Below are 16,398 nucleotides of genomic sequence, written 5' to 3'. Positions count from 1 at the left end.
CCCACAGGATTTTGTCCTCCGAATATAAACGTTATAAAGCCTGAACGTATTTTTATAACTCCATTGTTGATTCGAATAGCAAACAACTATTACTGTGCGCACCGCGACAGACTTTTAAGTGGAAATAAAATGCTGCGTAACCTCAACCAATCAGATGTTCAGTGCCCAAGTCCCACCCCCAAAAGTTCCTGAACTTTGAAAAGTACCTCTCAAGCGTTTTGAAGGGGACATTTTTACCCGAAACTTCATTTAGACCCCGGTTCCTGCGGTCGAAACATCACCCCAAAGTCCCTAGTTCCTGGGGAAAGTTCCTGCGGTGGAATCGCGGCTATATATTCATACTAAAAGCCAAAAAACCTTACATTTTGATTTCATGGGGACTTTAAGGTGAAAAAGAAGCTGCCATAATTACTCCAGATCTCCAGGTGTCGCTGTCGCCTGTGTCTGCGCATGCTCAGATCACAGCAGTCGATCAGCTGACCGTGAGTGAAGGCTTTGGAAACACTGTAGTGTCATTATGAATATCAAATCCTAAGACTGATCCTTTGGAAATTATTTAGTTAAAACTACCAAATAATTTTCGTGCCATCTCGTTGACGTTGAAATCAGGTAAGACCGCTGGAGAAGCGAGAAGACCGTTGTTTGTGTGACCGTGTTGTAACGTCTGCAGCTTTAGCTGTATTTGCTAGTGTGGATTAGAGCTGTCTGAGCTTCATCTTGTGTTTATATATGCTTTAAAATGAACCAGTAATGTGTTTTCAGGTTGACACTTGTTATTAAACATCTCAAAAGTGTCGATTTGAGTGTATTTGTCCAGTTCTCTTGCACTGTATGTATGAAATGCTGCGTGTTTACACTGTGATGTTTGAGCCATCGGCTGGTGATGCTCTTATATAGTCAAACATCTGATAGCTATACTAGTGAGACAGATCAGATGAGATTATTACTCTAATCAGACAGTGTTCATTCATTAGACTCAAGGTCGGTGTGATGATGGGCCTTTGCTTCAACTCGTGACTGTCAAGTGTCATTCATTCATTTTGAGGAAATGAGTCAATAAGTTCAGGCTGGCCTTGATGTCCAAAATTAATATTCTCTATTACTTATATGTACATATAAGTACTTATATGGTTTATTCAGTGTTGTGACACTAAAAATACATTGTTCCTATTATTTGTCAAATAACATTAATGTTTTTTTTATTCATAATTAAGTAATATTTTCAGGTTCAAATTTATATGAATATGAAGTGGAAGTGTCACAGAGCGTCATGAAAATTGTGATTTACATAAGTATTGATTTATTCCTGATCTTTCAGGCATGTCTATAATCAAAATAAAGGTTTTAGCGGTCTACTCTAAAGTATTTAATCAGGAAGATATTGCATTTTGTATGTTCTTGTAGAGGAAAACTTCTCTGCAAGTTATTGTGAATAATTTTGTCTGTTTTTAGAGATATTTCGCAAACATTTTATTTGAAATCTTTTAATTCACATAAATTAAATTTGATTTAATTTGCATGAATTCATACAAATGGACATCCATGCCAGAAATCTCTACAAAATAATTTATATCTATTCTAAAAATCTTTACCTATTAATATAAAATTTGAATTAAAATTTGAAAATGTTATTTCTAAGGCCTGTATTAAAGTATTGTGGCATTTTCTTGATTTATTTATTTTGAATGTCTGTAAACGCTACCTTAAATATCTTTGTTAGAGTCATTGGTGCTGTGTGAAGTTTGTACATTTCGATGTTTATTAATTTGCCTGTCAACATCTTTCTGCTTTAGACACTTCGTTACTTGTTCCTCAGCAGCCATGACTGAGTTCTGGTTGATTTCGGCTCCTGGAGAGAAAACCTGCCAGCAGACATGGGACAAACTAATGACGGCCACAACTCGCACCAACAATCTGTCCACTAACAACAAGTTCAACATTCCTGATCTCAAGGTCACATTCTCTTCCTTTTCCTCTTTTTACAGTCTGAGTGATAGCCTTTTGAGCTCTGGTGTTACTGGTTTCTTTTTTACACAGTTGATTGGTCAGTCATTGGCATTCTAATATATAAACTGAAGTGCAGCTTTTGTATGTATATAAATAAATAAATAAATATATATATATATATATATATATAGATAGATAGATAGATAGATAGATAGATAGATAGATAGATAGATAGATAGATAGATAGATAGATAGATAGATAGATAGATAGATAGATAGATAGTTTTTTTTACAAATCAAAACAGTTTGGTTACACATACTGTCTGTACATATACATATTAGTGCTGGGCAATCGATTAATAGTGATTAATCACATCCAAAACAAAATTTCTTGTTTACATAATATATGTGTGTGTACTGAGTATAATTATTATGTATAAATAAATACACACACACAGGCGTGTATATATTTAAGAAAAAAATTATATTTATATATAAAATATTTATATTTATATAAAAGATAAATTTTATATATATATATATATATATATATATATATATATATATATATATATATATATATATATATATATAAATAATGCGATTAATCGATTGCCCAGCACTAATACATACATGCATATACAGTCAAGCCCGAAATTATTCATACCCTTGGTAAATATGACCAAAGAAGGCTGTGAAAATAAATCTGCGTTGTTAATCCTTTTAATCTTTTGTTTTAAAAAAGTATAAAATTCTAACCTTTCATTGGAGAATAATAATTTTAAATGGGGGGGAAATTTTATTATGAAATAAATGTTTTTCTCTAATACACATTGCTCACAATTAATCATACCCTTTAATTCAATACCTTTTGCAATCTCTTTTTGCCAAGATAACAGCTCTGAGTCTTCTTCTATAATGCCATTCCTCCATACACACTCTCTCCAGATCCTTCACAGGGCTCCAGACTAACTTTTTTCACTAGGAGCACAGTGGCCCTCAACTGAAAATTTTAGGGGCGCACTCCGTAAATCAACATGCTAACCAAATCTACTCATTTCCACTGTATTACTAATAGGGATCTGTATCGTTAAGGTTTTAATGGTAGATTCAACCACGGCTCATTATAAGATTTGTAGCTGGGACAGTCAGGTTTTAATTTTTTATCTGTTGGTATTTGCTAGAGTCCATAATACCATGTATCTGAACAAAATGTCCAGCCATCTTGAGTATTTGCTGACAAAAAGCTATTCTTTTTTCCGTCTGAAGTTCCAGTAGTGTCAGTTACTTTTCAAACGTTCTGTGGTCAGATGAGACAAAAAAAAGAAGCTTTTTGTCAGCAAACACTCAAGATGGGTTTGGTGCACACAGGGATAAAAAAGCACCCCATGTGTAAAATTAAATACTCTGCTGTATCTTTAATGTTGTGGGCCTATCTTTCTTCCACAGATCCTGGACATTTTGTTCAGATACATGGTATCATGGTTTCTAGCAAATACCAACAGATAAAAAATTTAAACCTGACTGTCCCAGCTAGAAATCTTATAATGAGCCGTGGTTGAATCTTCCCTCAGGACAACGATCCAAAACAAACATCAAAATCAACACAAAAATGTGTCACTGAGCACAAAACCAAGTTTCTGCCATGGCCATCCCAGTCCCTGACCTGAACCCTATAGAAGATGAGTGGGGTGAACTGAAGAGAAGAAGCTCCAACATGGATCTGGGAATCTGAAGGATCTGGAGAGATTCTGTATGGAGGAATGGCCTTTGATCTCTTGTCAGGTGTTCTCCAAACTCATCAGGCATTATAGGAGAAGACTCAGAGCTGTTATCTTGGCAAAAAGTATTGAATTAAAGGGTATGATTAATTGTGAGCAATGTGTATTAGAGAAAAACATTTATTTCATAATAAGATTTTCCCCCCATTTAAATATTCTCCAATGAAAGGTTAGAATTTTATAAGTTTTTTAAACAAAAGATCAAAAGGATTAACAACGCAGATTTATTTTCACAGCCTTCTTTGGTCATATTTACCAAGGGCATGAATAATTTTGGGCTTGACTGTATATATATATATATATATATATATGTATGTATGTATGTATGTATGTATGTATGTGTTGGTAACCAAACAGTTTTGATGATCTAAATAGTAAATACTAATTCAGATGCAGTCGTTGTAGCCTAAAAGGTTATGTGTAATAAATTCTATGAAATATTAAATATTTCCTTCTAAGGCCCCGATCACACCGAACACAGTGTTTTTCAGGTTTGAAAGTGCGAGGCGCACCGCACTGCCTTTTATTGGTCGGCGTTTTTCAATTTAGAAAATAGCAGTGTGCTACGTTTTTTTTATTTTTTTATGTTGCTAGGAAACCTAAAAAAGTCTCATCAAGGTAACGGTCACCACAACGGAAGGCCTGCCTCTCCATTCATTCGATTGGACAATAGAAAAAAATGCGATGACGTCGGGCTCTTTTCCGCTCAGAGTTGATTTTTTTTCAACTTCAGGCGTCAGAGCGCTCTTGAACACACCGAAAGGACTACAGGCGACTGTCAACTAGCACGCGGGTTCTGCGCCTGCATGTGAAGGAGATAACTGTCGATTTAAGCAGATATATTCGCCATTCAAAAAGGGAAAGCGAAACTAAGACTGCAGGTATACACACCATAAACAAAGCAGCGCTTATTTGCTGTTTTTATTATCAATCACGCTGATCACGTTCTTTATTCCACTCCGCTCATGTTATTATAAAAGATAATTGAACAGTATGAGTATGCTCTGGTAAGATGACGTAAAATTATAATATCATGACTTCTTTACTTGGTGTGTCCCTGGCTTAACCCTTTAAAAATGTTCATGTCATTCTGCATGCAGGGTTTTCTCCGAAAACAAAAATCAGCCTTTTAGAGGCATTTCAAAAGTCTTGTTCCTATTTCCCTGTGTCAAGTGACCCTTCTGCCCTGTGTCGTCTTGACCAGTCACTTTCCGCCTGACAGGATGAGAACAGAGGCGGCGCCACTCTAAGCGCCGCCAGCCCCTGTTGTCTGTACGGGCCGAAGCTGATCAAATCCAGCATGGCTGTGTTTGTATTGCTTCATTATACTGGACGGTGATCAAAGTGTCTCTGTTTCTCTTCTCTAAACGCTGCAGGTCGGGACATTAGATGTCCTTGTGGGGCTGTCTGATGAGCTGGCCAAGTTGGACTCTTTTGTTGAGAGGTAAAGTTTTTTTCTTTCTTTCTTTTTTAAAGGGATAGTTCACCCAAAAACGAAAATGTGATGTTTATCTGCTTACCCCCAAGGCATCCAAGATGTAGGTGTCTTCGTTTCTTCAGTAGAACACAAATGAAGATTTTTAACTCCAACCGTTGCTGTGTGTCACTCATATAATGCTTGTCGATGGGGTCGAATTCTATTAGAGTAAAAAAAACATGGACAGACAACTTCAAATTAAACCCCGCGGCTCGTGACGACACATTGAGGTCTTAAGATATGAAACGATCGGTTTCTGAGAGAAACCGAACTGTATTTATGCAAATACATCACCTCATATCAGACGAATGCTTCAGCTCTCCAGATTGCCATCACTTCCTGTGAGTGAGGTCAAAATTCCGGCCGGGTCATAGATATATACATAGATACCTCATTAGTGCCTGCGTGGATCGCTCAAATGAGGAATCTACGTATACATATCTATGACCCGGCCGGAATTTTGACCTCACTCACGGGAAGTGATGGCAGTCTGCAGAGCTGAAGCGTTCGTCTGATATGAGGTGAAATTAATTGCATAAATACCGTTCGGTTTCTCTCAGAATTTTCGTTTTTGGGTGAACTATCCCTTTAAATTCAACACCACAATCATTTCCATAATTCTTTACATTTTTATGCAAAACTCTCTCTCACAGTGTATGGATGGTTGCCAGGATATTTCTATGTGATTGGGTGGTTGCTAAGGTGTTGCTAAGGTGTAGAGGGTGGTTGCTTTGTGTCTTAAGTCAACAGAGATGTGTCTTGAGTTTCAAGTCTAGTTCTAGGCTTTCTAGGTCCCTTGTTCCAACTAAGCCAAAGGATTTGTTCACGTTTTATTGTGCGTCAGATAAAATGTGCAAACAATAATAATTTTTATCTCTAACACAAGCAGTGTGGGATGAGTTATGCATCAAACTTGAATACTTATGGTTAGGGGTTTGAATCGCTCACCCTATAGGAGTAATAGTGACAATGCTCACTCTGTCTAAAAGAATTAAACGTCTTGCAGATTTGAGTTGTTGTGGTTTCTTGTAATAATATATCAATGCTGGATGTCAAACGCCTTGTGTCGGTCAAAGCGCATGTTTCTTTACTTTGGTGTGTGAGGAATCTCATATAGAGGTGAGGTTACTGTGGCATCTGCCTAAAATTAGCTTCTCTTTCCACAATCATATTTAAATTATGAGACTTGTGGCTTATCCGTAGATGTGAGATTCTATTTTTTTGGCCCTAAAGTCAAACATAATATAATAAATCCAGAGTCTTGATAAAAGCTGGCCAACGCATGCTTTAGTATATATTAATTAAATATTATATATATATATATATATTTGTGTGTTTGTGTGTTTGTGTGTTTGTGTGTTTGTGTGTGTGTGTGTGTGTGTGTGTGTGTATAGTGTTACATGATCTTAATATGATGATTTATTATCAAGGTTGTGCTGCTTAATATTTTTTTATAACCTGTGATATTTTTTTCAGGATTCTTTGATGAATAAAAAGTTTAAAAAGAACAGCATTTATTTAAAATATAAATATTTTGTAACAATATACACTACTGTTCAAAAGTTTGGGGTCAGTATTTTTTTTCTTTTGAAAGAAATTAATACTTTTATTCAGCAAGTATGTGTTAAATTGATAAAAAGTGATAGTAAAGATTTATATTGTTAGAACATGTCCAAAAATGTATTTCTATTTTGAATAAATGCTGTTCTTTTTAACTTTTTGTTCATCAATGAATCCTGAAAAAGAATCATGGGTTCCTAAAAATGTTTTTTCCCCCAACATTGATAATAACTGAGTATCAAATCATCATATTAGAATGATTTCTGAAGGATCATGTGACACTTAAGACTGGAGTAATGGCTGATGAAAATTCACAGAAATGCATCACAGAAATAAATTATATTTTAAAATAGGGCTGTTTAACGATTAATCGTGACTAATCACATCCAAAATAAAAGTGTGTGTTTACATGATATATGTGTGTGTGCTGTGTATAATTATTATGTATTATATAAATACACACTCATGCATGTGTATATTTAAGAACATTTTTTTTTATTTATAAAATATTTATATATAATATAAATTATATAAATATATATATACATTATATACATGCAACTATTTCTTAAATATGTACATGTATGCATGTTTATTTAAATAAACATAATAATTATACACAGCACACACACATATATTACGTAAATACAAACTTTTATTTTGGATGCGATTAGTCGCGATTAATCGTTAAACAGCCCTATTTTAAAGTATGCAAAAATATTTATATTTTTTTAAATGTAATATTTCACAATATTACTGTTTTCAAATAAATGCAGGCTTGACCTTAAAAATAGTAGTTTCCAAATTTCCAAGTACTATATATATATATATATATATATATATTTAACCTTACATTATTCCTATATATTTGTTAATATTATATTAACATAACACGAGTACTGTAACTTGTGTTCCATTCACAAACACACTCTTGTTTTGGAGTATGTCCACTGCACACCAGGCAATATTTTAATAGTTATTTTAATCAATAGTTTATTTTAATATTTTAATCAATTAATATTTTAAGCCAGAATGTTCTCACAAATGATCAAAAAGCCTTAATGTGATGTCATCCGAAGTAATTTTACTAACAGAAACGGGGCTTCTTGGACTCCTCAGTGTTTCTGAATCTTCTGATATATGTGATGCTTTGATGAATTCTGGAGAGAGTTTTCAGAGGGCTGTGATGTCTTTTGATGCCGTTCACAGTGTGGTGAAGAAGGTTGCTCAGTACATGGCCGACGTGTTGGAGGACAGCCGAGATAAAGTCCAGGAGAACCTCCTGGCAAATGGAGGTAAGAATCACTGGTATCTATGGCATGAAATGAGATCTTACACTGTTGCTGGTTTTGTTTATTTTTGTTTTCGATGCTGTGTTTTAGTCGATCTGGTCACCTACGTCACAAGATTCCAGTGGGACATGGCCAAGTACCCTATCAAACAATCCTTGAAGAACATTTCTGAGATTGTATCCAAGGCAAGTGCATTTCTATGTGAACTAAAATCACATAGAACTAAAATCTATGGGACTAAAATCCACATTGACCTTTGGTTTACCTCTGGTTGCTTACAGTAAAATGAAAATCATTGCAACATTCTCAATGTTGCTTCATTTTGTATCACTCGTTGTGAATGTATTTTGAATTTTTCATCTCTCTCTCTCAGCCGTGTTTAACATGTATTACTGATGAGGAGTCTTGCTGTTATGATTGGGGCTTCTGGTGCTTGAATGACACCTCAGATGCTGTTTTAAATGAAACTCTCTCCCCCTGCTGTTCAACAGCAAGTCTCACAGATTGACAATGACTTGAAGGCTCGAGCGTCAGCCTACAACAACCTAAAAGGAAACTTGCAGAATCTAGAGAGGAAGAACGCGTGAGTAAATTCAGACGTTTCAGATGAACTCCTATTTTTGGGGGATTATTTCATATGCATTATTTGGGTTTTATTTTACTATATATTTAGTAACCTTTTATTTGTTAAGGTGCATTGATATTAATTGTATTTTATTATTGAGTAAATTCAAATTATACAATGCAATTTAAATTATTACCTGTTATAAATTCAGAAAATTCCTTTGTTTTTCAGGGATCACAATATATATAGATACTACCAGTCAAAAGTTTGGAATCTGTACTATTTTGTTTGTTTTTGAGTGTCTTCTGCTCACCAAGGCTGCATTTATTTGATTCAAATACAAACAAGCTGTAATATTGTGAAATATTAAAATGTAAAATATCTGTTTTCTATTTGAATATATTTTAAAATATAATTTATTCCTGTGATCAAAGCTGAATTTTCAGCATCATTACTCCAGTCTTTCAGTGTCACATGATCCTTCAGAAATCATTCTAATATGATGATTTGCTGCTCAATAAACATTTATGATTATTATCAAAGTTGAAAACGGTTGTGTAAAAACATTTTTTTAGGATTCTTTGATTAATAGAAAGTTCAAAAGAACAGTATTTATCTGAAATAGAAAGCTTTTGTAACATTTTTCTTAAGAAACTTAAAGAAATTAATACATTTATTCAGCAATGATGCGTTAAATTGATCAAGTGACAGTATAGACATTTATAATATTGCAAAAGCTTTATATATAAATACTGTTCTTTTGAACTTTCTATTCATTAAATAATCCTGAAAAATTTTTTAGACTACCTTTTTCAACATTGATAATAATAATAAATGTTTCTTGTGCAGCAAATCGGCATATTAGAATGATTTCTGAAGGATGATGTGACTCTAAAGACTGAAGTAATGATGCTGAAAATCCAGCTTTGATCACATGAATAAATTACATTTTAAAATGTATTCAAATAGAAAAAAGTTATTTTAAATTGTAAAAATATTTCACAATAATACTGTTTTTGCTGTAAGTTGGATCAAATAAATGCAGCCTTGGTGAGCAGAAGAGACTTCTTTCAAAAACAGTCAAATTAATACAGTTTCCAAACTTTTCACTGGGAGTGTATCTATAAAAAAAAAAGAATATCCTCACGACAACAATTTATACTTATAGACTTCACGAAAGTAGTCAAAGAAATCCTAATTTCCATGTTAGGGTGAACCATTCCTTTCAGAAACCACAAATTGAAGGAATGACTTTGAGAGTGATGTTTTGAAAAGCATTTTCCAATGAACCAGTGTGATTTTTGTGCTCTCCCCAGAGGAAGCTTGCTGACCAGGAGTTTGGCTGATATTGTCAAGAAAGATGATTTTGTGCTGGATTCGGAGTACCTCATTACTATGCTGGTGGTGGTACCAAAGTAAGTGACATATTACAAAACATAAATAGCCTCTTTGATGCACAAAACCCTATTTTGTTGAATTTTTCTCATGCTGACAGCTCATTTTCTAACCCTTCAGAACAAATTATACCGACTGGCAGCGCACTTACGAGACTCTTTCAGAAATGGTGGTGCCACGATCTACAAAGTAAGCAACTTGCAGCAATTCTGTCAGTTATTTTCTTTGAAGTGTCTAAGGGATCATGCACCTAGTCACAAAATAGAAATGAAGGAACATTTTTCAAGTAATAAGACCTTAGATAATCAAACGATTTATTTTAATAGTTTCATATTGGTGCATTTTTTTTAAAAGGTGTTTCTTTGAACAACTGCAGGTATTATATGGGATTTTGGAAAACCTGATGTGCAAAAGGTTGTTTGGGTTTGATTTGACTAAAAGGCACAATCAATATGTGTCTGAGGCTTGAGGAGAACATGTTTAGGACATAACTAGACAAATTAGTGTTATGCTGGTTACTAATGCAGCAGAACAAACAGACATAATTTCCCATCTGTCTGTAGTGTAAAATAATAATATAATCACTGGTTATTGACTATTAGATTTTTGGACTATTACTGATGGTAGTACTTCTGTTTTAAAAAGTGTATAAATGAATGTCAGCCAAACAGTTACTACCATGATGTGTTGCAAATTAAATAATATTTTTTAATGCATTACATTAATTGCATTTCCATTAATTTTCTTCATGCAAAATATAATTTGTTTGTGATTTTTGAGTGACATATGACTAGGACGTGTAAGGTTCTCCCTGCTACACAACACTAAATATTGGTGTTATTTTCTTCTTGGCAGTTTGCTTTTTGAGGACCATGACAGCGGCCTGTTTACCGTCACACTCTTCAGAAAGGCCATCGATGACTTCAGACACAAGGCCAGAGAAAACAAGTAAACAGCCAAATTTAGCTCCACCATGCGGCCATGAATCATACGGTTTAGTTGTCTGAGAAAATGTCCAATTTAAGGATCTTAATGCCTTAGTCATCCCAGTGTCTGCTTTGCAGGTTCACGGTTCGTGACTTCCAGTACAACGAGGAGGAAATGAAAGCAGATAAGGAGGAGATGACCAGACTCTCAACTGACAAGAAAAAGCAGTTTGTACGTATCGGCTAGATGGATCCTCAAAGCGCGTTGGCACGTTACTACATCAGTTTTGGTTATTTTGAACTCTGTCATTCATGTGTCCTCTGCAGGGTCCACTCGTACGATGGCTGAAGGTGAACTTCAGCGAGGCTTTTATTGCTTGGATCCATATTAAGGCTCTGAGGGTCTTTGTGGAATCAGTGTTGAGGTACAGACACAACATCTCTTTGAGTTCTTAGAGAGCACATTTCATGAGGAATCGAATTATTCTTGAATTTTCTTGTGAAATAAGAGTTCATTACATTATGCCAACTTTAACTTTCAAAACTTACAACCTCCTACCCAGTCCAAAAAAGGAGCATTTTTCACATCTGGTTTATTTTAGAGTATTGATTTCTCGATTTTAATCGATTCTCATTTTCACGTACCGATATCGATTAGTCATCCTGTTTTCCCCCTCGCCATATCGGCTCAAATGCATAAGCAGTTTGACTTATTATGGGCTCAATGGTCCATCCAAGTTTGTCTTCCTCCATTTCAAAACACACGTGTGTTAAAAAACTAAAGAAATGCTTATATTATTTCACTGGGCAACGGAGCAAACCAACACCGTGACATCAAGAGCTGTGGTATTACTAAATGGTGGCGCCCTTGCTCCAAAAGCTATGACAAAACATCCTTTTTTCTTTTAAATGGTCACATTAATTATGTTTGTTATATGGGTCAATGACAAATAAGAAGAAAAAAAAATGTAAGATAAAAAATAATAATTTTAAGCAAAAGAGTTTTAAAATGTATTTTTATGTCCAAAAAATGTATGGTGTTGATTCATATTGGTTTCACAGCTTTTAAGACAGCATTAATTCATTATTAAATAAGATTTCTGATTTTACCACCCAGAAAATGTCAGGTGGTGCGACCTTATATTCATTTAAAATAATATACATATGCATTTTACAATGATATGTATATTGTATATCTCATGGTCAATTCCCTTTCCCTTTTCTATGTATTGCCCTTTTAGTTCAATTCATATAAACGTTCAGAACACAATTTTCCATAAGGAGTTTTTATGTTTTTATTATTTGTATACATTATACAATGGTTTACATTTATATTTCTTACTTCATTTTGCAATTGCAGTGGGAATTGATACTTTTAAATCGCACCACCTGACATTTTAGGTCTTTGAAACACCACAACTCAAAGTCAATTGAATTTCAAAAAAAATAAAAGAGTAGCTTATAAAGGAAATATTGTAGATCAATTTGATATGTGACATGTATTTTTTTTTTTTAGGAAAATAATGAATTCAGACACAAAAAATACATGTCATGTCATTGACCCATTTAGTTTTGTATTAAAGTGGAAATCAGTGTACTAAATAAAGTAAACATTACTGACTGCTTCATTTCCCTTTTACATTTTTTTTATTCTAAATCAACAGATATGGATTGCCTGTGAACTTCCAAGCAATGCTGCTACAGCCCAACAAGAAGAACATGAAGAAACTGAGGGAAGTTCTGTACGATCTTTATAAGCACCTGGACAGCAGCGCAGCTGCTATTATTGACGTACGTTTACTTTTTTATATTATATTTTGGTTTATATAGTATAAGGAAATATTTTAGGTTTTGTGGCATTTACAGCATTTTGTGCAAGTTGCCTTCCCAAAGTAAAAATTCCATATTAATAGTGATAACATCAGCGGTTTCCACAGGATTTTGTGAGACTATGGGGGATGGACCTCGGCCCCTCTAGGGCACAGGTGCAAAACTCAGTTCCTGGGCTGCTTTTTAAGTCTAATTATTTTTATGCCCTTCCCTTGCTAACTTCCCACCGTCTCGTTCACTCAGAAGTACGTCATTGCGTACATTGGACGAGTGCCCACTCCTGGTGGAACCCTTGCAATGTCTTGAAATTCCAAACCACTTGGAATCCGCAATGGAGCCGATTTATTATTTACAGTTTATTTCCTTATGAATTAGTTTTTTTACGAACCATTCTATAGGCCTGCCGCCTGTCTGTATGCCACAGCCCTGCAGAGTTTAGCTTCAACCCTAATTCAGCCAATCAAGTTCTTCAGGCTTATTTGAAAACTACAGGTCTGTGTGTTAGAGCCGGTTTGGAAGTAAATCCTGCAGGGTTTAGCACCACTGCTCTAGGGGACTCAGGGGGCATGTCCAGCCTACTTCATCTGTCTCTGATTTAGAACGAGTAGAAATCTGTGAGAAATATAACGACCCAAAGACAAAAGCATCATTGTGCACTTTGCTTTGAAACACGCAGCGCAAATAGACAACGTACTTATTTAATTAATTCGCAGTCCTTTGCGATTTGGTAAGGGCACAAAGCCATGTAACGCTTTTAACTTTAGCTTTGTTTTACAGCAATGTCGCAAAACGTTTTAAAATATTTTCGGTTCATTATGAAACTCTGGCAGGACAGATTAGACTGGCGGGCCGACATAGTCTAGGTGATTAATGGAAAACACTAACATATAAACCGTTCAAGTTTTGGGCTGTTGAAAAAGTGTGTGTGGCACAGTGGCATTTTATTGTTGTGGCCTGTTTAAAATCAGCATGAAATGGAATTTGCAATTGGTCTTTTGTTACCTATTGTGATGTATATCCAAGTAAAACAGCTTTTGGAACAAGAAAAATGTTGGCCTCATGCCAGTAAAAAGTCATCAGAGATGAGAAGAGGGAAGGGAAGTTATTCCGATTAGATTGAGGCACATGAATACAAAAAACAATAGTGCAATGTTTCATAAAAACAAGAATGTCAATTTTGATTTCATGGTGAGTTTTTGTCTTTTTTCTGTTCCAGCAATCTGCCATGGACATTCCTGGCTTGAACCTCAGCCAGCAAGAATATTATCCCTACGTGTACTACAAAATCGACTGCAACCTGCTGGACTTCAAATAGAAGAACCATACTCAGTCACGTGCCCCTCTTTTTGTTTTGTCTCTGTGAATAAATCTAAGTTAAATGAAACTGTATATTGCTGAACTCTTGTTCTAGTCACCCTGTCGTGCATGCTCATTCATATTCAGAGATACTTCTCATTGCTGTTAATCAATGAGGGCAGGAGAGTATCTATATCTGCTGCCCCTAGTACGTTGTTTACATTTTTTTTTTAAAGAAAGTGTGTTATCCTATGTGCAGGTGAATGAAATTATGCATTTTAAGTCATTCCACTCATTTTTTGTGACATGTAGTAGCTACATCTGATGTTAGTGATGGATGTTATTGTGTGTGGACAACTGTGTTTTTAACCTTTGCTCTTTAAAATGCACCAGTGGTCCATTTAAACAAAGAAAACGAGAGAGAGAGATAAATAATTGTTACAAAGATGCAATATAAATGTGATGTTATGTACATTTGGTGTTCAAAGAATTATATGTGCAAAATTGTGTCATGGAACCAAAATATAAAATTAATATAAGTACATAAAATGTGTAGTGATTTTTTGTAGTGTTTTTTTTAAGCAACTAAATTAGCATTTTCCAGAAGGATCAAAAGAAAATGCGCAAATAAATAAATGCAGCCGATTGCACTTCAATTAGATCCTTGTAAATTAGATTTTTAATGATGAATTTTTTAATAATGCAAGTTAGGGTGAGAGATTTTCTTCTTTTTTTTTGGACCAAAATAAGCATTTCCCCTGCACAATGAAAATCTGAACGAGTAAGTAACATGTCTACCATTTTTGTTCTGACCAACTGAGAAAAAAAGCTTTACAATAAATCATGCTACCAACGTTGATTCAATTTCATGATCACTTAGCTCATATCACATCAAACCAGGCAAATTATTATTATTGTTATATTTTGTTCTCAAATTATTATTGTTAACAACATCAGTATTGTGTGACTACATGTATTTCGTGTGTATTTGCATTAGATGTCAATTTCTGTACAGTCTAATCTTTTGCTTTTGACTACGGGTGAATCTCCAGTTGTCACTGATGATTGTCCTTTGGACCTTTCTGGATTACAATCCGCCATTAAAATGATAAATTGAATTATTCCAGCTGCTGTGAGAAAAGGCTATAAATGATCCTCCACCTGCAGCATCCTCACATGCGAAACTACTACCAGCCGGACTCCTTTATGTTTACAGACGTGACGTAATGACGGAAAAGACATGCTTGAATTTCCCTCGGAAATCCACCAGTACCACTCTAATCATAACACACTATTACAAGCTTACCGTTGAGAATCGGGCTAAGGTAAAAAGATTGTTTTGAACACTGGCTGGTTATTTATCTTGAAGTAGACCTATAAGAGGCAAAAAAAAGCGTTTGTTCACAGTATTTGTATTTATTCAAGACAATGTGATGTCTATTTCAAAAACTGACCACTGAGATGAACCTGTCTTGCAAAGTGCACAGTGCCTGAAAACATAACATTTCTGGACTTCTGGAAATAAAAGAAATACGTAAATAAACAAATAATCTGGCACAGTGCCAAATCCATGAAAGGCGTCTCTTCTGCTTTCTGATATAAATTCGTGCTCTTTTGTCCACTCTGGATTAAATGAGGTCTGACGTTTCGGCATGTTAACGTTATGATATGACCTAGCCAGCACCAATGATATATCAGATATTTATTTTTTGACACCGCTTTCAGCCAATCATTTGTTTGACCAGAGATCTTATGGCATTAGACGCTATGCTGCTGCGTCCCAATAAAGATTCTAGCAACTTTTCAGCGCAACTCCGAAAAGGAGGACAAATGAGTGTCCGGCTTGAGGCTGCGCCGGAGAGGGGGCTTAAAATCCGGACTGTCCGGCCAAAATCCGGACGTGTGGCCACCCTATCTGGTGACTAGCCAGACAAAAAATAACCTTGCTTTCTGGAATATTCCCGTGTTGTCACAAGGCGCGTGTCGTACATACTAAACTTCGTTTTCTTTCGCATCCTATTGCCTTTAAACTGTCAATACACACATTGTTAAACCACACAAAGTTCACATAAACACAGTCAACAATGGCTGTGAATGTAAACAACTGAGAAAGAAATCGCATGTAAATTAGATCTAACGCGACAGCAGCTTAAAGGGATAGTTCACCCAAAAATGAAAATTAGCCCATGATTTACTCACCCTCAAGTCATCCGAGGTGTATATGACATTCTTCTTTCAGACGAATAAAATCTGAGTTATATTAAAAATGTTCTGGCTAATCCAAGCATTATATTGTCAGCAATAGTTGCTCGGTTTTTGAAGTCCATAA

General features: G+C 35.0%; 1 protein-coding gene across 1 annotated transcript; it reads left to right on the top strand.

Moving 5' to 3' along the window:
• The first annotated feature begins 436 nt into the window (after window positions 1-436).
• atp6v1c1a (ATPase H+ transporting V1 subunit C1a) lies at window positions 437-15,639 on the top strand. The gene is made up of 13 exons (XM_079837824.1): window positions 437-609; window positions 1,794-1,953; window positions 5,105-5,172; window positions 7,975-8,060; window positions 8,148-8,242; window positions 8,549-8,640; window positions 9,939-10,037; window positions 10,138-10,206; window positions 10,873-10,965; window positions 11,082-11,175; window positions 11,271-11,368; window positions 12,608-12,734; window positions 13,990-15,639. The coding sequence occupies exons 2-13, from the start codon at window positions 1,822-1,824 to the stop codon at window positions 14,086-14,088; spliced, it is 1,152 nt and encodes a 383-aa protein (XP_079693950.1). The 5' UTR covers window positions 437-609; window positions 1,794-1,821; the 3' UTR covers window positions 14,089-15,639.
• The last annotated feature ends 759 nt before the right edge of the window (window positions 15,640-16,398 follow it).

Source organism: Gobio gobio (assembly GCF_949357685.1).
Source record: "Gobio gobio genome assembly, chromosome: 15".
Lineage (NCBI taxonomy): Eukaryota > Metazoa > Chordata > Actinopteri > Cypriniformes > Gobionidae > Gobio > Gobio gobio.
Note: the sequence above shows the minus strand (reverse complement) of the source record. Positions and strands in the feature narration are given on the sequence as shown.